At 37.2% G+C, this 23,715-nt stretch overlaps 1 protein-coding gene and 1 long non-coding RNA gene across 2 annotated transcripts in view; one reads left to right on the top strand and one right to left on the bottom strand.

Moving 5' to 3' along the window:
• Positions 1-23,715, top strand: part of KCNK10 (potassium two pore domain channel subfamily K member 10) — a 53,109-nt gene that overhangs the window by 9,902 nt on the left and 19,492 nt on the right. Inside the window, exons 2-3 of the mRNA XM_014064194.2 lie at positions 12,024-12,361; positions 20,683-20,800. Of these exons, the coding sequence (XP_013919669.2) occupies positions 12,024-12,361; positions 20,683-20,800 (456 nt within the window). The remainder of the gene's footprint in view (positions 1-12,023; positions 12,362-20,682; positions 20,801-23,715) is intronic.
• The window catches only part of LOC148049740 (uncharacterized), an 84,089-nt gene continuing 70,858 nt past the window's right edge, over positions 10,485-23,715 (bottom strand). The window contains exon 4 of the long non-coding RNA XR_015697986.1: positions 10,485-10,904. This is a non-coding gene — a long non-coding RNA (uncharacterized LOC148049740). The remainder of the gene's footprint in view (positions 10,905-23,715) is intronic.

Below are 23,715 nucleotides of genomic sequence, written 5' to 3'. Positions count from 1 at the left end.
AAAAGTTGGATAACGTGCTACCAGAAACTTTCCGATTGTTTTGCAAACTGTGAACTAACACAGCTTTCCTCCTACAAGTTTGCCCACTTTAATTTGTCTTCGCATCTCTACCTCCTTCCCAGTGTCTTTGAATAGGCTCATTGCGAGAAAAGAAGAAACAAATGAAGCTTCTTCCCAGAGACTCTCTTTGAAGATAGTTGATTTCTACTCCTTGCAAGAAATCAGCAATTTTGAACAGAACCTCTTGGGCTTTGGTGTTTTCCAGCACTCTTATTGAAAATTGTTGGCATTCTAGTATTATTGGCAAATAGTAACAAATTGTAAATTGTTATGTATCTGCTCAATGAGCAGGTGGGAAAAATACTGCCTACTCTGTTATTAAAGCTAATTCTTTGTTATTGTTCAAAGAGTGTATACAAGTATTTTTCATATTTAATTAAAATATCCTCCAAATCAAAGGTCTCCAACCTTGGCAACTTTAAGACTAGCAGAGTTCAACTCCCAGAATTCCCCATCCAGCTGGCTGGGGAATTCTGGGAGTTGAAGTCTGCCAGGCTTAAAGTTGCCAAGATTGGCTCTAAATCAAGCTTCACTCTTTATATCATATGGACCCATTCAAGTTCCACAGGCCTTAGCTGTGGGAGTTTTTGGTGGTCTCCCATTCAAGTATTAACTAGGTTCTGGTACTGTTTATTATCTTTCAAAATCAGCCCAAATTGGCTAGATGTAGCCACCTGTTGAGACCTCATACTGAATAGGGGCCTGAAACAAAGAAAAGAAAAACAAACCCTCTAAACTTAGACAATTTAAGATGCAAAGAAGCCAATGATATCTCAGAATTAAAAAGTCAGTGAAGTAAAGCCAACCATATGGCTAACATTTTCAGCATGTTCAAATTCCTTTGATTTAAATCTTTATGGCTGTGCTTTACTGCCAGGATTAGAGGCATAATCACTGGGATTGCAAGCAATCCAAAGATTATTGAAACTGGAATACAACAAACAGGCACCATTACTTGTTTTTAGCAGAAACTCTGCTTGGTGGCCTGCAAATTAATCGGTCTTCAAAAAAATATGGTGAGCTAAAATACACATTGTGTTAAGAACATTATTTCAAACTGTAGAAGCTTCATATGTGTGCAAAATATATCTCTAACCCTGAAATTAGGGTTACAGATTGGAATCACACTGTAACAGAGAACTTAAACTTTTAAGTTCTTTAAGTTCTTAAGTTCTTTAAGATAATATTTTAATTATCTTCAAAAATCAATTCGCTTTGCAATGAAAGCACACCATTGTAATCTTTGGCATATGCTGATTTTTCTCAGGAGTGTAAATCTAGAATTGGATTAGCAATCATAAACTGGATGGTATGTCCTTCCCTCTCCTGACAGGCCAAGATATATATAAAAACTCTAACTTAAATGCTAGTATGCATTTAATGGAACATGTGATTGGCCTATAGCCATTCATATACAATTGGTATAGTATTGCAAAAGCCTTAGAATTTGGAGACCAGCAGCCTCACATAATGCTGGTGTTATCATTTCTTCATGACTTCTATGCAGTGCCGTTCCTGTGTTCACCCAGAAGCATGTCAGATTTTCAGAAAGTGCTCTCCAAGGTGCTGTAGTCTTTCTCTAGGCTGGCAAGACCTGCCAGCTCAATGAAGTGCAGTAGAAGAAAAGGGAGAAAAAGGAGCAGTTCCTGCTTTAGCATGCAGACGTTTAGTAGCAATTTGTGCTATAATGTAGTCTGCCCTTGTAGCAGTCTGTCATTTGTTGCTCTCTCAAGTGACACATGTAAAACGTCCACCTGAGCAAGCCTTACAGCTTCTTTGTTTTGCTTGTAGTAAGGTTATTTGAGGGTCTCTCTTGCTCTCTCTGTTTCTCTATCTGTCTTTCTCTCTGTCTCTGTCTCTCTCTGTCTTTGTCTGTCTCCTTCTCTGTCTTTTGTCTCTGTCTCTCTCTCTGTTTCTGCCTGTGTCTGTCTCTGTCTGTCTGTCTCTCTGTCTGTCTCTCTCTCTGTCTCTCTCTGTTTCTGTTTCTGTCTCTCTGTCTCTGTCTCTCTGTGCCTCTGTCTCTGGTTCTGTCTCTCTCTGTCTCTCTGTCTCTCTGTCTGTCTCTCTCTGTTTCTCTCTCTCTCTCTCTGTCCCAGTCTCTCTACTTCTGTCTCTCTGTGTCTCTGTCTCTGGTTCTGTCTCTCTCTGTCTTTATCTCTGTCTCTCTGTTTCTGTCTCTGTCTCTCTCTGTCTCTGTCTCTCTCTGTGTTTCTCTGTCTCTGTCTTTCTACCTCTGTCTCTCTGTGTCTCTGTTTCTGTGTCTCCCTGTCTCTCTGTCTGCCTCTGTCTGTCTCTCTTTCTCTGTGTCTCTCTGTCTATGTTTCTGTCTCTCTGCGTCTCTGTCTCTCTCTGTGTCTATCTGTCTGTCTGTCTCCAGTTATCCTTGACCATCCTACAAGTTCAGAGGTGCTTGACATGGACCACGTTAAGTTGTCAATAGTGTCATCTGATGGTACTCCAAAGTGTGCCTTCTCTATTACAGTGCATGTGCTATTTCCATCCTGCCCCCCTCCAAAAAAGATCTGGCTGGTCCCAAGCATGCCATTAGCCTTTTAAAACTAGTACTGGGCTAGGAAGACACATGAATCCATGGTGTGTGTGTGTGTGTGTGTGTGTGTGTGTGTGTGTGTCTGATGTCATTTTTTATTCCCAATATGGTATACTGGATTTGGTTTTTTTATTGTTACATTTATTTTATTTCTCCTAGCCATCCAGAGTTGCTCTGCAAGTGGGTGGCCATATAAATTGAAGGAAGGAAGGAATATTGCTGCTGTTGTCCTTGGCAACTCATTGTTACACATTTTGCTATGACAGATTTATGGAAAGCTCTTAATCTGGTGCTTTCTGAATTTAAGGAAATAATTATGTCACCTATTATCAAAATACTATTTCTGGGCTGTAGAGGGGGATATTGTGACCAATACTTTATAGGAAGAGCTAAAAGGAATTATAGAAATGGCTAGTTAAGTTAGTAAGTCCAATTCCCTGTTAAATATTTTTTGTTTATTAAATTTGTTTGCACATCTTGCTGCAAGGTGATTCTCTTATTTGCATTTGAATCTGAATTAAAGCATTTCTGACAAGTGTTTGTCCTCCATTGGTAGAACATCCATTGGTACATGGTTCCAATTTGTTCTTACAAAGTTTTTGCTAACATTAAATTCTGTTACTTAAAGCATTGTTCTAAATTGATATATTTGTTCTATATTTCTCTGTATATTGAGAGAAGACAGGTCTTTTGTATGATACTTATTCAGCCATGTAAAGTTTGCCATTAAATTCTCCTAGGTTGCTTTTTCTTAAGGCTAAATCTTTCTCTTGCAGGGCTTAGATTTTCTGTTCTTTGATTATCCTTGCTGATCTTCTCTGAAGCTGTTTCATCCGAATCTTTCTTAAATTGTAAAGTTGGGAACATGACATCGTTTTCAGGGACAGGTCTGATAATAGGGTGTGTAAAAATAGATAAGAAATAGATGGAATATTTTCTTATCCCTAGAAAACCTATTAAAATGCAAGGGGTAAATAATTAGATAATATTTTTAGAAGAGCAAACACTGATAAAGAACTTTGATGAAAATTTTGTAATCCATTCATCATCCATCATTTTCCTACCATGACATTCAATGCTGTATTTGGTCATCTTTTTAGGACCTTATTTAGCCTGTTCGGCTTAATTTCAGGAAAGCTACTGCATCTTTGCTGTGGTTCTAAATGTGTGCATTGTTGTTGATTTGTCCTTATATTAAGAAATCTGTTAACTTACTCTTCAGAAATACATTTCATGAATTTTACCTCCAGAACTGTGTTTTCAGAAAACTAATATTAAAAGCACTTTGTTATGTTTTTTTTTAATATTATTTTTGTTGCATACAAATGTAGCTGATTGATCAGTCATGAACTTTGAAAAAATCGTTAGGAATAATAAAACGACTTGCTTCTAATGGGCATAGTTAAGCATATAAGGAGTTATCATAACAACCATATTTTATGTATGGATGACATGGAGTCAGAATTTAATGATTATTTGGTATAATCACTTCATTCTCTGCACCTTTAGGCCTATTGAGTACCAGCTGTTGTGCACCGAAGGGGGTAGCAGCTTCATGTCCTATCTGTGCATTTACAGAGACATTTGAGTAGCTGCTTTTGACAACTGACAGATGGAAGAGGTGGTGTTTTTTTTTTTAAAAAAAAAATCTGGCTCTTCTTGGATTTCCATATAATTGGGAGTGTTCTGTTGAATAAGAGAAGGAATAGGACTAAAACTTAAACTAGATTAAAAACGTTAAAGGCTGGAACATGCATATGTACTATTTGGTCTCTTCTCATTTGAGTATCTCCATTGAGACTGGTGATTTTGATCCAAACTGAGTGGTATGAAAGTTCTGTCAGAAATGCTTATTTTCTTATGCATGATACTTCACACTTCAGACAGATATGTAGTAATGAATTCGCCTGTGTTTTTTATGATACAAAGGCTATCTGCTTGCCTGCCTATCTGTCTGTATATCCATCCTTCTACAGTATCTCCTTGCTTACTGTTATTGTTTGAGTTACTGATTTCCACAAAAACAATTTTAAAAATCTGTAAAACGTTTTTTTCTCGATTTCAAGCTAATTAGGGCCTGTTTTAGTCCAAGAAATATTAATTCCTGGTGTTTCAATTATAGCTACGACAGCTGTACAAAAATTAAACCAAAGTATTTTTATGAGATACTAGATGATAAAGTACAGAAATAGTTCACCAAAACATCGTTTTCATGTGACAATTTAAAGTACTCATCTGAAATAACACTTGACTGATGTGACATTTAAGTTTTGTTGCCACATGGGTCTCTTGACTCCAAAGAGAAGAATCATATAAAAAAAAGTATCTTTGTTACATAAGTTTATCCAGACCTTACATGATACTATCTTTTGGGGAATGAAAATGATCATTTTGAAACGTTAAAATTATTAGGAAATACTTAGCTAGCTGTAGAGTCACTGAGTATGTTCTCAGGGGGGAGGGTGATAACGAAATGCATAGATAGACAAAAGAGGCCCTGTCATAAAACTCGAACTGTTATTTTGGATTTTTGGTATTTAAATCAAATGGAAAAGGTTTTTTCCTCTCCTCTTCCCATTATTTAAATAGATACTTGGCATCCTGTCCTCATTTAGTGACCACAATCATCATAATCTTTTAACAACCCCATAAACCCTTGTGGGGTAGAATCTGGACAACTGAATGGAGCTGAGTATTTACTGGCTGGATGCCCTTCCTGTCGCCAATGCAGAGCTATATTCAGCAGATATATTCTCATTGTGCCCAGAGAGAGAAATAAGTGCCTCTACCTAGGATCAAACTCACAGCCTCCTCATTGTGAGGCGAGAGCTCCACCGCTAGGCCACTGCACCATTCATTTAGTCACCACAATGTATTCCTTAAATTAGAAGCAGAAAGGTTGCTCAGTGAAAGAAAGAGCGAGAGAATGACACTGTAAAGATTATTGCTTGCTGCCATCTCATTCAGATAAATTTTCTCATACGGTGTCCTGTGCCTGACCCATTTTTCTTTTTATAGTCTCCTCATAGGTAAGAGAGATTGCTTTAAAAAGCTATCGCTTCCTGAGCTGATTGTCTAAAAAGTGTTAACCTCAAGTTGACAGGCTCTGCTCTGTGACCTTAATTGGTTGATTGGAATGATGCCTGAAACTGACCAGACCTTAATATTTTCATATTGATGGCTTTTGTCATCAGATGGCTGAAATTTGGTCATACATGGATGCATTAGTTAGAATTTTTTTTTTTAAATTACTGTCATATTTGTGAACGGTTGCTAAATGGGTAACTACTAAGAGAGCAGTGGCTGTATACCTACTTACCTTTTAGATAGCTTGTCAAAGCTTGCTCATCATCATGACTAAGTCATATAAACATTAAGCCACACTGTGGTGTATTTCAGTTTGACATAATGTAATGGGCAAAATAAGCCAGTTTTGATTTATTTGACAAACCATGCTTAAGCAAATCTAGACAGCATACTAAAAAGCAGAGACATCACCCTGCCAATGAAAGTACTCTAGGCTATGGTTTTCCCAGTTGCAATGTATGGCTATGAAAATTGGACCATAAGAAAGGCTGAGCACCAAAGAGTTGAGGCCTTTGAACTATGGTGCTGGAGAAGACTCCTGCGTGTCCCTTGGACTGCAAGGTGATCAAACTGGTCAGTCATAGAGGAGTTCAACCCTGACTGCTCTTTAGAAGGGCAGATCCTGAAAATGAAACTCAAATACTTTGGCCACTTAATGAGAAGGAAGGACTCACTGGAGAAGAACCTAATGCTGGGAAAGATTGTGGGCAAGAGAAGAAGGGGACAACAGAGAATGAGGTGGCTGTATGGAGTCACTGAAGCAGTAGGCATGAGCTTAAATGGACTCCAGAGGATGGTAGAGGACAGGAAGGCCTGGAGGAACATTGTCCATGGGATCGTGATGAGTCGGACACAACTTTGCAACTAACAACAACAAATGCTTAAGAGACCATGGTTTAGCAAGATGCAGCAATCAAGTCTATATATTAATGTATAATTATCAATCCAGAATCTGTGGAAGGTTTTGGGACTCTGAAAATTATTGGTTGGATCTAGAAACTTGGTTAGGCTTGCTTCCATGCAAAATAACAAGAATTGTGCTTGAACAGGTCTCGGGTCCACTAAGCTGAGCCCTCAAGTCCCAGTTTTAATGTTGCCTGAAAAAATCAAATGCTTCTTGGTCATTTTGTACAAGGTGTTTGTGGCAGAGAACACGTAGAGGACTTTGGCATTTAAAGTTCCAGATTCTTACATCATTTGGAACTTCCATTCCTTGCTCAGGTGGATTAGTAATAAAACATAATTTGCACATTTGGGGTTCAGGATTGCTTATTTTCAGAGAGAAAGTTAACCAAATGTATTGGTACTTATAGCAGTATTTGTTGCAAAGTGCTGGCATATTACTGAATTTAGCAGTGCTAACACTGCATTAGAGAATTCACTTCAGGGAAATGGAGCAGCTGTTCTTTTAGTTTATCTAGATGAACTGCATCTTCTCACTGTTATGGGGCTATTAAAGTGCAAATGATCTCATCTTGGCAGAAAGAAAAAGTTTCTCCCGACTGCCTTCAGATATACCTTAGTCTGCAGTGCAATTATTCTAGAGTCAGGACATTCTATGAGATAACTTGTTGCATTTCCTATTGTCACAACTCAGTAATTTTTTTTAAAGCAGATTTGATTCTGTAGTGGGCATTTTAATTGGATCTTTAACTATCAATTTGCAAACATAATGACAGTGGAAATGGAGCTAAGACAAGAGGGCATTAGCACCTTTCTTTTTCAGCATCAGTTAAAAAGCTAAGCTAACCAAATTGCATCCCTTTAAGTTTTTAGTGTCTGGTTCTTTTCTATTTTATGTATTTTTATTTTATTATTTTACTTTTTTCATACATATTATTTCATGTATTGAGTACTGTTTCTATGTCAGCAGTTCCCTGAGAATTCAAGTTCATATATATAGAGAGTTTCTTCTAATCCGATCCATACAGCAACCCATTCGGATAGATTGTTTTAGGAATAAAGCTGGTGAGGCAGACACTGGCAATTTTCAAGTTAGAGAGAACCACTATGCCAACCTAGATCAGGTTTCTGTAAATAAATAAAAAAATCACAGCCAGAAGAGGCTATACTGTAGTTTCAGCAATATCAGCCTGCTCAAAGTACTTGAGAAAGTTTTGATTGCCTAGAATAATCTCCCACAACCTGGTGCTCTTCAGGTACAGGGCGGGGCATAACCTTTTCCTAGGGGGTCACAGCAACACTTGTAATAACAACACAAATAATTCATACACCATTCGAAAGCCCATCAAAAACTGAGTTTATTGACACGATTTAATAGTCAGTATGACCACCATTAGCCCTTCGAACAGCATTCAAACGAGGTGCCTCTCGAAAGGCAATGCATTTTATTCTGTCAATGAGCCTTTGTTCTTCCAAATCGAATTTTCCAGCCATTCTTAAAGCAAATTTAACATTTAATAGCTCATTCAATTCAGTTTTTTATGGGCTTTAAAATGAGGTGTCGCGGAAGTTGTAAACTGCTGTCGATCTTGCTGTGACCCCCTAGGAAAAGGTTATGCCCCGCCCTAGAATTGCAAAATAATGACTGTTTGAAGATTTGTTGTGTTCTTATCCACCTCGTTTGAATGCTGTTCGAAGGGCTAATGGTGGTCATACTGACTATTAAATCGTGTCAATAAACTCAGTTTTTGATGGGCTTTCGAATGGTGTATGAATTATTTGTGTTGTTATTACAAGTGTTGCTGTGACCCCCTAGGAAAAGGTTATGCCCCGCCCTGTATATTGGGAATATCTTTCATATCAATTCCAGTTGATATGACCATGCTAGTTATGAATGCTGAGAAATAGTAACAGCACATCTGGAGTGCACTGAACTAACTTAATACTAAAGAATATGACAAACAGATGGAGAAGTCAGATTCACTTAACAACATGTTCCCAACTTAACAACTGCAGTGATTCACTGAACAATTGTGGCAAGAAAGATAATAAAATTGGGCAATATTTATTTAACAGCTGTCTTCTTAGCAACAGAAATGTTGGGCTCAATTGTGGTCATAAGTCAAAGACTACCTGTATATTTCCCACTTTTAGCTGGAACTGACATTACTGAGGTGTAGTCAGCTTGTGATCCACTAATATCTCAAGGGCCCAAGGAAATTAGAATTTTAGTTGGGCATTCTGTAGCAGGTGTCCTAAAGGAAAATAATAATATATGATTATTTTTATGAATGTATTATTTTACTTACTTTAGGTAGATAAATAATTTCTAAACACCCAAACTAAAATGAACTAAGCTGATAAGGCTACAGAAACTGACATTTCAAATGGCTTGTTTCTGGCTCCTTAATGTTTCAATAGAGCATTCTCTCTAAACAAACAGGAACATACCTCTCTCCAGTGATATCATCTGTGGCATAACACCTGGCAAAGTCTCCTTTGAGGCATAACAATCTGCTAATTTAAAGTGTGTGTTGCATAAACTGAGATTTGTTACCATGTTTAATGAGAGAGCTTAAAACCTATTTCACGAAGGCTTAACAAACATACTCAAAGTAGAGAAAGCTGTACTGGAAAAGCAGATTCTTAAGAGACCTTTTCCAGAAATGAGGCTAATGAAAATCTATTTTTTTGGACTCAGAAAAAATGGAAAGCACAAGTTCTGTGTGCCAGTTAGGGCCATGCAATAGTCTTAATTAGAAGAGGAAAGAATCACAGAGATGTTTAGGTATTAGCCCTTGGAAGTTCCTTAAACATGAGCCCACTGGAATTGGATGGCCAATAATTTAGATAAATTAATAAAATAAAAAAGTCCTTTCCTGGGATCCTACAAGCAGTCTAGAGGGCTCATATTGAATACAACCATGTATGGGGTAGCTCTTTTCATGGAGGCAAACTTTGTCTGGAATGCTTCATTATCCCAGCATTTTCTTCATAATGCTAAGAAAAAGGGGAAAAAAATAGTGACCATAACAGAATAATACAGAGGGGGAAAAAACACCTACATTATAACATCTCTAGAAAGTTCTTTGAGCTTGCAGCTGTGCCCATGTGAACTGTGTGTAGATCTTATAATAAGTACTTTGTGGAGACTGAATTTGCTATTTATGATGATTATACCTCTCCCAAGAGAGGGATAACTTAATTTAGATACTTGGTTACTTGCTAATCTATCCAAGCATACCCAATAGTGAACTTTCCAGTGGATAACATTCTGCTTCTTGATGTTACTGATATGTAGAATCTAGGGAATTGCTTTAGAGTAGTTCATATAGTTCAATATTGTTGACACAGAATGGCAGAAGTTTTTTTAGAGCCCAACCTAAAGCTGCCAAGGGCAGAATTTGTTGTCTGCTTCCATTCTTGTTGGGCTTACACGTTGCTTACAATTGGTTGCAATTTTCTATGGATGAAAAGTGTTTCTCATGTCAGGTTTTGCTATGATATGCCCAAAATTCATAAATGTTGATACAGTACTACTTACATGATTAGGATATTTTACTGAGTACTAATTATTAGTAAGGGTGAAGTCTAAGTAATATGTTTGAATAATGTTTTACATTATTTATTTCATATCAACAAACAGCCACAAAATTTAGCAATGGAAATATCTTTCGGTCCAACTCATTTACCTATTGTAAGATTGGTTATACAATTTATACTTTTGGGAATAAAGATAGATTGTTTGGAATATTTTTTAACAGATTGGAGCATTTGTTTTTTACTGGTTATTTCCACAATTCAGCTCACATGATATGCTTAGTAATCACTCTACTGTATGAGGAAGACAGGCCTGCTATGCCTGTATATAAATAAATACCAAAGCTGACTTCATTTGTTTATTTTCAAGATACAAAGACTTAAATGGAATTCAAGAATAACGAGTACTATTTTCTTTTATTACAAGTAACTGAGGAATAGTTACTGAGAGGGAGGATCATTGGTCAATGAGCTGTAATCTGCCATGGATTAGGAATGTGATCCAACATGCACAAAATTAAATTTAGATTTATGAGACTATTTTATTTCTAGTTCTGAAGGAATATCATTATTCAGACTGTAGATAAACATAGTTTCTGTCTTAACATATTGAATAAAATATTTTAATTTTCATTAATTTGAATCATTTTCATGAATATAATTTTTCCAATTGAAACAAACAGTAGAATCTCCATTCAGTAAGACAACCAGGTTGCTCCTTATTCCCCATCATCTCCATATATCTGTGCATATTATTTCAGTCTTTCTGAAAATAGAGAAATAGGCAGAGACAAAAGTAAGCTTCATAAACCTAAGTAGGGATATATAAATTTTTCATATTCATGTCATTTCAAATTCAAAACAACCCATTTTGGGATTGGAAAGTCCATAACAGCTGTTCTTTGGATGGAATGGGCTGTTTTGAATGATTTCGAAAGAAGTTTGAGCTTGAAATGTGTTGTTTTGTATTCAGAATAGTTAAAAAGATTTTGTAGACCTCAGCTGTTTATCTCTTGTTTACTTTAAATTGAAGAACCAGCTACATGAGTACTAGAATTTATAAAATATTTAACCTCCTATATTTTCACTTTGGGGCAGGGTGAACTTGAGAGGGCAGCTGAATACAAATATTTTTGCTTATTCTTAACTATTGTACCATGCTAGCATTTGAGGGCAAAAGAAGAGCAGCTTTAAGAATTTTGGCTTCTGATCTACGGCATTTATTCCAAGTCTGTGATAGAAACAACATTTTGGCACTTTTCATTATTTTTTAGCCAACAGTTAATTAGAAAATCGTCTCTTAATTTATGGGAAAACAGTTTGAGCTATGGTCACTCCCCATCTTTGGTGATTAATTGCCATTTCCCAGGAGGTGGAATTTCAATCAGAGAAGTAGTACGTGTGTGCAGGTGTAGATTCTCTAGCCCAATTCCCATTTGAAAACCTTGCATCCAGTTAAAGTTTCCACAGAAAATGTTAATTAACTCTCTAATGCCAAACCATAGGCATTATCCATACCAAGGATTTATTATGGAGGTACTGAAGCTACCTACTCTGCTTCATATTGTGTAGGAATTAACATGGAGGATTTCCCATGAACTTGAAAAGCTATTATCGTTAGCAATAACTATGTTTATACAGCAGCAGCTGAAAATATAAAAAGGTTATAATTTTGAGACACAACCAATTATTTAAATATAGGATTTGGCACGTTCAGTCTTTAATTAGGCTAGCAAACATTTCAAGTTTGGATAAAGCTACCCGGCAGTGTGGGAAATTATTGAACCATTATTGTGATTCAGTGTAACGCAGCTACAGAAAAAGTCAGGATACCATATACAGATTTAACAGCAGGATTTTAACAGCAATTTTTTTTCTATTCCAGTGATTGTGCCGGCAACTGTTCCCTCAGGTTGTGTTCCTGTGACCAATAAGACTAATATACCCCATCCAGCACCACGACTCTCTATTTCATCTCCTCGGGCAACTGTGATTGCCAGTATGGAAACCCCCTCACAGGGTTTGCAGACAGTCATGAAGTGGAAAACAGTGGTAGCCATTTTTTTTGTGGTAGTGGCCTATCTGGTCACAGGAGGTCTTGTGTTTCGTGCTTTGGAACAGCCAGAAGAAAGCAGTCAAAAAATCAGAATTGCCAATGATAAAGCAGAATTCCTCCAAGAGAACAACTGTGTATCCCAGCAGGAGTTGGAGGCATTGATTAAGGTGAGGACATCAGAACGGATACCACATATTGGGAAAATTGCTTTTAAAAATCTAAATAAGGTATAATTTTAAAAAAAGTTTCCTGTGCTGCATGTTTTTCTCCCTCTTCTGTTTTGTTGCTATGAGAAGGAGCTCTGAAGTCTCTGTTTTTGATTTTAAGAGAAGGGATGGTGTCTCCAGTAAATGTTGTTTAATATGGCTACCTAACCATTTGAGACTGAAGATTCCTTTTGAATTCTGTGCAACTTGTTAGGAGGTGCATATGGGTCTGGCAAAGAGAGAGAATATGGAAAAGGCAAGCAGAAAATTATCTTGGATGCTAAATCCACATGCTTTCTTTGGCTTGGAAAATTATCTGCATCAGGATGTCCTGAGGAAAAAAAGCACGTAGGATAGATCTTTCCCTTTTCATCAACTGGCAGAATCCTATGTCTCCTGCAGTGATAGATAGAGCAGGTTTTTTGAGTGAGCAACTATACATGGCTGAGAAAAAGAATACTGGAAATTGTATAAGGCTGACTACATGTGGATAGTACAATAGGGTGAAGCTATACTTTTGTCCAAGAATTGTTGAGTTGAAAGGACTATTTAGACCATTAAGTCCAACTCCCAGATCAATGAAGGAAGCTAGGTTCATATATTCTTGAAGATGACTCTCTAGCTTTGTCTTTAGGATATACATTGCTCTGTTGAGCTGCTTTATTAGGAAAATTATAAAATCTAAAAATCTTGGGTTTTATACCTGTATCATAGGATATAAAATAGCAATCTAGTCAAAAAAAATCAGCAAGGCACTGATATGAAACATACCTCTAAATTAACAATGAAGGGCTTACAGAAAAGAAAAAAGAAATACTTTAGAATGGCCTTCATAGTCCCTAGATTTGAATAGTACTGAATATCTATGGGGAGATCTCAAACATGCAGAAAAGCCTAAGAATATTTTTGTGTCAGAAAAGTTATGCAAATAGGGAAAAAGTTCTGTAGATGGAGAAAATGATCCAGAACCAGAAGTAGAAAGATTACAGGAAATGTTGGGAAACTGTTATTTCTGACCAAGGATATATTACTGTAAAGGTGTCCAAATTTCTCACCTGTCATGTTTGTTGTTTTCTAATTCTGAATCTGTAAACAATTGCACCTAAATAGTATGCTTTCATGTTTGTAGAAATAGTTGGTATTTCGTTTTACACCATGTACACAGGTTGCATAAGCTTCTTTTCTCTTAAGAATTAATTGAAACATATAATTTGACTAGGAGTTCCTAAATGTAAGTCACCCAGAGTTACGTTCTGTGAGATAGGCAACTGTATAAATGGAATAAATAAATTACTGTATACATGCAGCTTCACAAGCTATTTCACTTTTATGGATGTAAATTTGAAGCTAAAAGAAAAAAAAAGAAAAAGGGTTAGCAGAATGACCATATATTACTATCAAAGAACACTGCCTCTTTTGAGGCTCTGAAGCTAATAGGTCAGAATACCCACTCTGAATGTAACTAGCTTAATGTGTCTAGCAATACATGATTGATTCCTAAATTTGCAGTTATCTTTTTAGGTGGCTCTTAAACAGGGATTAAAAAGTCTACAGAGATTCAACTGAATAAAAACTTCCAGTTTAATCTCTGGTTCTGAATTCAGCACATGAGAAGCAATCTAAGGCAATTATGATCTGACAGCAACATTCAGATCGTATAAAATATATTTCGTCATCTTGCTATGAGGACCTTAATTTCTGAATTAAAGTTGATTACAGTTACTGCTCATTAGGTCAGTACAAAACCAAAACACAAAAAAATCTCAAATACATGTTGATGAAAACAAAGACATATTAATTAAAAGGAGTGTTTTATATATAGAGAAAAGAAGAATGAAATGTATATATTTCATAAATAATATATACTGTAGGTATATATTTCACCCTATTTTAAATTGTGAAGAAATACTTCCAATGTTTGTTTACTTGTTTCTAATCTATACTAAACAATGCTGCAGTCTGGATTGTTATTTAATTGGTCCTCTGAGTGACATTTGGTCTACTGAGCGAAATCATCAGACTTGAGTTTGCTGCCAAAAGAGGAATATGACATAGCCTTTACAATAGCTTAAGTGCAATTATTATATGTCAGCATTTTAGTTACCTTTAATGATGCTTACAGTAGGAAATAAAGCCTGCAAAATGACTTCATACTGAGTAATGTACATTGCATTTGCCTGCAATACATGTCTTACATTTTCTGTTAAAGGCAATCTATAATTTTCTTTCTTAACTCAGTTGAACATTTGGTTTAAAAGGGAAATGTTCAGTTTAAACTGAACATATATTCAGTTTGTGTGTACTTATTTTTTCCTTCCAGAGAATGGGTGAATATAACCCTTGCAATAAAGAAGTGACAAGAACATTCTACCCTAAGCCATTCAGAGTCTGCAAAAGATCCTCAGTTAGAGGCATTTCTGCTATATTCTTACTAGCTATTAGAAATAATTATCATGGTTAATAAGCCTGAGTTTCTTTTTGGACAGCTATAAAAATTAATAAAAACTATCTTAGTGGCATTGTCCCCAACTCTATAACATCTTCTGAAAGTTGCACCAGAAGGCAGTAGATGACATATTGAGAAAGAAGAGATGAAGATGAGAAAGGAAAAGCAAGATCTCTCTGTCTATCTCTGTTTCTGTCTCTGTCCCTGTCTCTGTCTCTGTCTCTCTCTCTCTCTCTCTCTCTCTTATTTTTCTCTCTGTTTGTTTGTGTGTGTGTGTCTGTCTGTCTCTATCTCTATATCTGTCAGTCTCTCTCATCTCTTTATCCCTCTCTCATCTCTCCCTCTCTCTCTCCCTCCCTCCCTCTCTAATCTTTCTGTCTGTCTGTCTGTCTGTCTCTCTCTCACACACACATAGAGACAGACAAAGAGAAAGAAAAGAAGAAAGAGAATGAAAACTGAGAATATTTTAAAATACTGGTTTTGAATTTCCTGAAAGAAGACATTTTAGATAGATGGTTGTCTGACCTTTTTCCATTCTTTGAGAGCTTAAAATGGCTTACAGGGGCATATCTATTCATTTTGTCCCCTGAATAAAAGAGAAGATGGAAAGTAACATTATAAACTAAAAAACAGAAAGAGATCATAGAGAATTGAGACAGTGAAGGATGTTAGAAAGACACAGAAAACAGGAGGATATTGGGGGATATATGGTAAAGTGAGACTGCCTACAGATTGTTCTAGCCTTAATTAAAGCAAATAAGACATCCCTATTGTCTGTTCCTAACCAATAGAGGCTATGAAATGGACATCTCCAGGAAGTTTGGAGATATGGTAATCTTAAAATGTTTCCTATATAGCAATTGGGAGTTTCTAGATTAGAAAATGCTACTGCTGCTGCTGCTAAAGTATTGGCTTATGTTGATGTCCCTATGGGTTCAGATGTCTTGGGCAAAACAGTCATTTCCCATAAGAGTTGCCTGTCTATACTGACTCAGGAGATAGAAACTTTGACTAAAAATAACAAATTGGAGAAAGATGTATCCTTAATGTGGATATCCAAGATACCTGAGCATAACATCTTAAAGTCACACAATTGGAAAAAGCCATTTAGGCCACTGAGTAAGCCCCTTGCTTAGGGCTGGAATCCAATGAAAGCCAGAACAAATGTCTAGCGAGGCTCAGCTTGATCCTATCCAGCTATAAAGCCAATGACCTTTCTGGATAATTGTTCCTGATTCCCCCCCCCCCAACTCCCCTTGCATTATTGTAGCCTGAGCTGTATACCATATTGTGATTCCGCTTTGGGCCAAGCGTGGGGCATTTTATCCTGTCCTTTCACTGCAGTATGTTAAAGAATGATCTTTTTGCTAACGAAAAGGAAGGCTGCTTCATTGTAAAAGTCAGGTATTCTAAACAAGCTTCAGCTCAGGGGAATTCACTTTTGTCCTAAGGCATTTTAAGGGCCCCCGTGGTTACTGTTTTTGGAAAAGTAAAATGTCAGAAAGCGCAAGTTTCTGGAATGGATTTTGGACAAGTAAAGAGGCAAATGAGAGTAGCTGCTAAAAGTAGAAAAGAAGCAGAGATTCTACATATCAAATGACCCCTAAACTGGCCATCTTGGTGAAATGTGTGGGATGAATAGGACTTAAAGAACTAGTCACTTTGTCAGTCCTGCAGCCATCTTTTCTTTGGATCTTTGGCCTGCCATACTTTCTATTATCCTACTGTGCATTTTCTATTGTGGGAAAATGGGAGGGGAGATTGTATGGAGTTAGATGCTATGTAGCCATAAAAAAATTCTTTCTAGAATGCCAAGGTCATCCTTTGTCTTTGCACCTTTGCACCTGACGGGAACTGGATGGGTGGAACTGCCAGCATGGCAGTGGAAGATTGGGCCATGTGACAGACTTGTGGGTGTGGGGGCAAAATCTTGAACTTTCAACTGAGTGGGGGAAACTGGGAAGCTTTCAGATTCGGGTTTTTCCAAATATGCCAGCATGGCTGTCTTAATAAATTGGAACTTGGAGCAATACTTTGCCTTGGTCTCTGATTTACTTTTGGATGCTATTTGGAACCCTGACACACTTTGCTATTTATATCGATACGGATTTTAAAAATTAGGGTCTCTTTGTAATGGTCATAGCAACATTCACCATTGTACCAGGTACAGTCTGCCTGAGAAAAACAAGTTTAAAAGAATAAAGTTAAGAGATGGAAGAACATTTTCCTCACATGATGATGATGTAAAGTCATGCATTTATTGTTCCATTTAAGTAAGAGTTTTCTTCACATCCTGGAGTTTACTTTCATTGTTCAGTTCTACCTGTTAATGGTCCTCAGAAAGTCAGTATAAAATTCCTTTGAATCTGCTAATGAACATTCATTGAACTGTTCCCATAAATAGCAGGTCAGATTTTAGCATAGTTCTCTTAGTTCAGTAAAGATGAACCAAGAAGAAAAATATTCCAGAATAGATTTTGTACATTCTCATTTGTGCTCATGCTGGGGTCTTGCTAATCAGTAAGTCTTCCCTACAGTTGTTGAGCTCTTTGTGTATTCTTAACAAATCTTAACAGATTAACAGAGTTGGAAGGGACCTTGTAGGTCATCTAGCCCAAGCAGGAGACCCTACACCATTTCTGACAAATGGCAGTCCAATCTCTTCTTGAGATAAGAGTGAGAAAATTCTACACAGGACAATCTCATGTTTCCTTCCAGTATCTGAAAACTTCAGTACTTCACTTTATATAAATGCAAATGCTCCCTAGATAAACATACATTTTGGCATTATTTTCAGTTTTCATGTGCTGCAGTGACAGTTTCTTTCAGTAACTTGGAACCATAGCTACTGAAACATTAGCAGGGTATGTAGGTAAATAATTTTTCCAATTCCCTACTTTTTCCTGGACAAATCTTTTGATTCTCTTAGTTCATTTACTTCCTACAGTCAAGTTGGAATTTTGATCATCTGTTGCTAATATCCTGCCCAACACATGTACTTATTAGAAGCCCTTAATAAAACCATCAATGTGCTCTCTTTTCTGGTGGGATTAGTTATCTTTGCTGAGCGAGACACGTTGTATGCCATTGCCATTTCATCTTAACATGGTACCACAATTGCTACATGGATTCCTTGTTCATTTCATGCATGAGAATCCATTTGTGAAACGAATATAAAAAACATTTAGCAAGAAAAGATAAAAGTGCAAAATTCTTGGCCTGGGAGAAGAGCTTTATGGCAGCTCCTGGCAAAAAGAAAAACAAGATAAAAAATAAATTGCATTGCTAATGTCATAGGAAAGTTAAGGTGCAACCCGAAATGTCTGTTACATAAGCTTTTGAAATATAATTGGTAATAATATAACTCTTGATTCATTCTTTTTTTTTTACAAATTTCAATAGAAATCATAAACTCTTGTCTAGATTAATGAAATATGGTGCATGTGGAGCTAAATTTGAAGACAATGAAAAAACTTCTGTTGGCAGCTTTTTCTATTATGTATTTGTTAACCAATTTTTTATACCAGCCAGTAATCTCATAAATGTCACTTGGTGATAACTAAATGCAATATGCCATTAAATTGTGCACAGCTTTAATAGGTCACCACTTGTTTACTTGTTTTCACACCAACAGAAGTAATGTGGGCAATTAATTGGCCACAAAGAAAGATGATTTTCTTTATTGCATAAGTTGTCTTCTGATATAGGATTTTTACAGGTCTGGTTTGTTATTTTCATTTTTCAAAACATGTTCTTACAAACTGTGTCTCCAGCATGTGTGTATGTTTGTGTGTGTGTGTGTGTTTGTGTGTGTGTGTGTGTGTGTGAATGAAAAATATGATTACAAGTACAAAACAGCAATATAAAGGGGATGTTAGCATTGCATTTATTTTCCAAAGGAGGGATGTACTGCACTGAAACAAAACAACATCCTATATAGAAAAGAAAGAAGATCTTAAGCAGATTATGCACTCTTCATGGATTGTTTCCATGACAAAAAAAGCTTTTGGAGAATTTGAGTTTTCTAGATTACTGAGGCCCATGCAGAAGATAGTGGCTTAGAAATCAGAAGCCCAAGGGAGAAAAGCCTAGATAGCAGGGACATCTAGAGAGAAGAGCAACAATGTCCAAATTCGGTGCACAAGAGTGTGTGAGTGAAGCCCTGTCTCGTTTTGTGCACGCAAAGAATGCTAGTCATGTCAAAAAGGGTTGAACATAAAGTTATCATGTTTCACCCTCCATTTTGGCAATGTGGGCACTCCTGGAAAGGCAACAGTGACTAGAGAAAATGCTCTAGGCTGTTTGAAAATGTTAATTTGAAAGTTCAAGTTAGCACTCAAAGAGAATATATAACTGGCATGCATGTGGCACAAGACTTATTAATCTATTGTATTTCTACATTCAAGTATAAAAAAAAATCTCTTGGGAATCCCAGATTCCTGTTTCTTGAATCCTGAATGCACATTAGAATATTATATATACTTGTAGTTGGGAAGCAGTCAATAATATATTGACCTGCAAGATAGTCTCTGGAGTATCTGGATTGCTTTCCTAAATACATGACAAGGAAGCAAGAATGAATGCAAAATTATACCTATTTGTTATGTATCGTAAGAAAGTTGACAGAATTATGCTTGCAGGGGATGAGAGGCAGTAGTTAGCAAAATTTGAAAAGTGCAACACTGTGCTGTGCAAAGAATGTGGATGAGGGAGCAAAGAGTTTTGAATTATGGAATGTTTTACATGACTATGTTGAATGTAATAAGAATGTTATATGGAAGAAAGAAACTATGTGTGATGATTAAATTGAATGTGTTGGAAATGCTGAACAGAGTATGGTAAGAATACATAACATTTCCTTTATTTTTATTGTAGTTATAGATAAAAGTATGATATATTATGCTTTTATATAAGTATAAGATGCTGCTGGTGATTGAAGATGTGTGTTGATTAAGGACATAAATGCACATGCATTTTCATGAAGCTGTGTTGTATACCAAGATTGAACTATTTTCAGTAAATGTTAGATCACATGGCAAACAAGTGAAAATCAAAGTATCAAAGTAGCTGAGAGAGAAAATGGAGCAAATAATTCTGTGTTGCATATAAAAGCTGAAAAGTTAGAGCAGAATTAATTTTTGTATCATGGTACAAAATGCTGGTAAAAAAGTTATGTGTGATATATTGTGGGGAATGAATATTTCAAAAGATGCAAAATTTGCCATGTATGAAGAGATGGTTTCACCCACTTTTGTTAAAAGTGATTTGCAAATTACAGATTCCAAAAATTCCTTCCAGCATGGTCTATGAACTTAGAGACAGCTGGGTATATTAAAGTTTATAATCTTAACAATGGTGAAGGTCATCATATTAGAGAAACTTTGAATAGGAAGGTTGACATAAGAAGATACACAGAGTATTTTGCATCTTAATACTTACACAGGTAAGTTCTTTTCTTTGGCTTCTGCATCTTGCAAAATGCAGCATGTTGCATCTTCTTGGGATGTACCCATGTAAATCAGTGTATTACTGAGTACCCATGATGTTTGAAAGAATCTATTTTATTTTATACTTAAAAGAGTTACAGCTACACAACTTCAATGGACTCTGGGAGAAGCTTTGACTCAGTGAGAGAGGAATATGACTTTGCATGTAGAAAAGTGGGGGACATCTTGTATCAGAGAGGCCAAGTAGTAGACAATGGGTTTTTTTTTAATTGCCTGAACTTTAGAGAAAAGCATTGGCACCATCAATTTTGCATTTGGAAAACAAGATATTTTGTTCATTTACAATATATTCTGCTCTCAATTTGCTTTTAATCTTTTTTTTTTTGTAGCGGGTTATGAATGCTACCAGTGCAGGAGTCAACCCTGTTGGAGATTCTTCTAATAGCAGTAGCCACTGGGACCTTGGAAGTGCCTTTTTCTTTGCAGGAACTGTCATTACTACTATAGGTATCTATTTATGCATATTTATAATGTATATTTCTGAATGATTCTGTCTTGGTATGACCAAATATGGGCAAAATGTGATTTACTGTATATAGCCTATCAACTACTACTTTCAGAGGAGGTTTGAAGTATGGAGCCCAACCACAGAGTCTAACTCAATCAATAAAAGGCATCACCCCAAATAAAATGAATTAATCAGGAATAAAACTATAGAATATTTTAACAGATGTATCAACCAACATTGAATAATAGCCAGTAGCCAAAGAGGGCAAAGTAAGGAGATTTCCAAGGACATGGCATAATGCAACACATGGCTTGAAAGAATAATGGAAGTGACTCAGCTGACAATGATTTTTTTTAAAAAGTAGGTTTATTTGACTGTCAGCTGCCTTAGTTGTTACCTATGCTGTATTTCTTCAAATGGAATCAGAACAGTCAGCAGAGGTTACTGCAAGCCTTCATTCTGTTTTGTGTATAAGTACGTACTTAACACACATGCACACAAGTCATATTGCTTAGTTTACCTTTGGAAATAATAGAAAGCAGCTTTTTTTTTTTTTTTTTACAAAGCCAAAGCTGCCTTCTGTTTGCTCTGTTTATCAAACTGGAGGAAAAAATGCTAGCATTTACTGGTGAAATGGCTCTTATAATTCAGCCCCACTATTTAAGACTAGCAACTGATTGTTCTGGAACTAGAACTGAACCGTTGTTCATTTGAGATACAGAAAAGCTGCTGTTACATGATGCTGTTTAGCCATTTCATTTGATAAAAGTTGTTTTTTGGGGGGGCGTTCCTCACCAGTCAAATTAGAACCTTGTTCATTGGCAGATTTTTGGAATTTTAGAATAGTTATACTTAAATGGTGGGGGGGAAATTGTCTCTTAAAAAAGAGTGCATGCAGGCACACCCCTATTTCAAGTGATTTAACATGTAAAAGCAAAGGCACATCTACCAGTGAATGGGGGACTCCATTTGAAGTGCAGGAGAGGCATTCTCCCAACTGACAGATTTAATGATGAATAAACATCCCAGATCTGGAGCTGCAGGCTTCCTAAGCAAGTAAATGTAAGAAGCACCCAGCTGGGTTGGAGCAAAAGTCTATCAAGCTGAACATCTGGTTCCTACAGTGATCAACCAGCTGCACCCAGGGTAACAGCAAAGTCATTCACATATTATAATTATAGAGGAATTTAGAAATAACTGACTTCAACCCGTATTGGAGCAAAGCTTACGGAATTATCTGTGCAATAGTCCTGTCTGTCCCGGTTGCAAATTTGGATCTTCCTTTGATAAGGAAGAGCACCCCAATTGTGTGTGTTGGGGTGGGGAGGAATTCAAAAGTTTATTATCATTGCATATAATTAAGTCCTAAAAAAGATTAAATGGCACCAGACTTTCTCACATAAGCTAAATTGTAAAAAAGAAGGGACTTTCACTAACTTGCGATGAGTGCGGATTTTAATTTTGAAAAGTTATGCAGCTGTGTTGATGTGCGTTGGACAGCAAACTCAATAATGTGGCTGGGCTATTTAAGTTAGATCTAAATAAAAATATCACCAATATGCGGACGATACACAGTTGTATCTGTCCACCCCGTGCCAACTCAATGAAGCGGTGGACGTGATGAACCGGGGACTGGAAGCCGTTAAAGACTGGATGAGAGCAAACAAGCTGATACTCAACCCAGACAAGACCGAGTGGCTGTTGTGTTTCCCTCCCAAAAATTTGACCACCATACCATCACTCAGGCTGGGGGGACAAAATTTAAACCCCTCAGAAAGGGCCCGCAACTTGGGAGTCCTCCTGGATTCACAGCTAACTTTTGACCACCATATCTCAGCTGTGACCAGGGGGGCATTTGCCCAGGTTCGCCTGGTGCGCCAGTTGCGGCCCTACCTGAATCGGGAGGCCCTCACAACAGTCACTCGAGCCCTTGTGATCTCTAGGCTGGAATACTGTAATGTGCTCTACATGGGGCTGCCCTTGAAGAGCATCCGAAGACTACAGCTAGTCCAGAATGCGGCCGCGCGAGTGATCGTGGGCGCACCACGGTTCGCCCACATAACACCGATCCTCCGTGAGCTGCACTGGCTACCTGTTGGTCTCCGGGTGCACTTCAAGGTCCTACTCACCACCTATAAAGCGCTCCATGGTAGTGGATCTGGCTATTTGAGAGACCGCCTTCTGCCAATTACCTCCCTGCGTCCCATCAGATCGCATAGAGTTGGCCTCCTCCGTATTCCATCCGCCAGTCAGTGCCGACTGGCGACTACTCGGAGGAGAGCCTTCTCTGTTGCGGCTCCGACACTATGGAACAATCTCCCCGTGGAGATTCGTACCCTCACCACCGTCCAGGCCTTCCGCACAGCCCTCAAGAACTGGCTAACCCGTCAGGCCTGGGGATAATTTTATTTCGCCCCTCCCGAATGCTGAGTGAGTGTTGAGTTTTATTGTCTAATTTACTTTGTGCACATTTCTTTTTTCGTATTGTCCCACACTCCCCTTCCTTTTTTTGATTGTAAGCCGCCCTGAGTCCCCTCAGGGAAAAGGGCGGCCTATAAATAAACAAATCTAAAAAAAAAAAAAAAATCTAATCTAAATATGATTTTTTTTTAAAGGATAAAGATTGGATAACTTAAGCGAACTAACTAACAGTAAGGGGTTACTAATAATAAACATCATATAAAAGGGAAAATGGGCTCAAACTGAAAGGGAAAAGTATGAGGTCTGAACAAGGTTGCTGAAGAAATAGATTTGGGAGGCTTTGGATAGGCTCTCTACCATCTGCCAGTTCAATTCACTGGAATGTTCCTTGGATCACAGTTAAGCAAAGAGATACCTCACCCCTCCTCAAATGCAGAACTGCCACACAGGTCATTATTTTTCAGATAGCAGAATAATGCCTGAACAACATGCT

The sequence above is a fragment of the Thamnophis sirtalis genome, unplaced genomic scaffold (genome assembly GCF_051295495.1).
Source record: "Thamnophis sirtalis isolate CommonGarterSnake01/CBP01778 unplaced genomic scaffold, rThaSir2_p1.2 scaffold_1, whole genome shotgun sequence".
In the NCBI taxonomy this organism is placed as follows: domain Eukaryota; kingdom Metazoa; phylum Chordata; class Lepidosauria; order Squamata; family Natricidae; genus Thamnophis; species Thamnophis sirtalis.
Note: the sequence above shows the minus strand (reverse complement) of the source record. Positions and strands in the feature narration are given on the sequence as shown.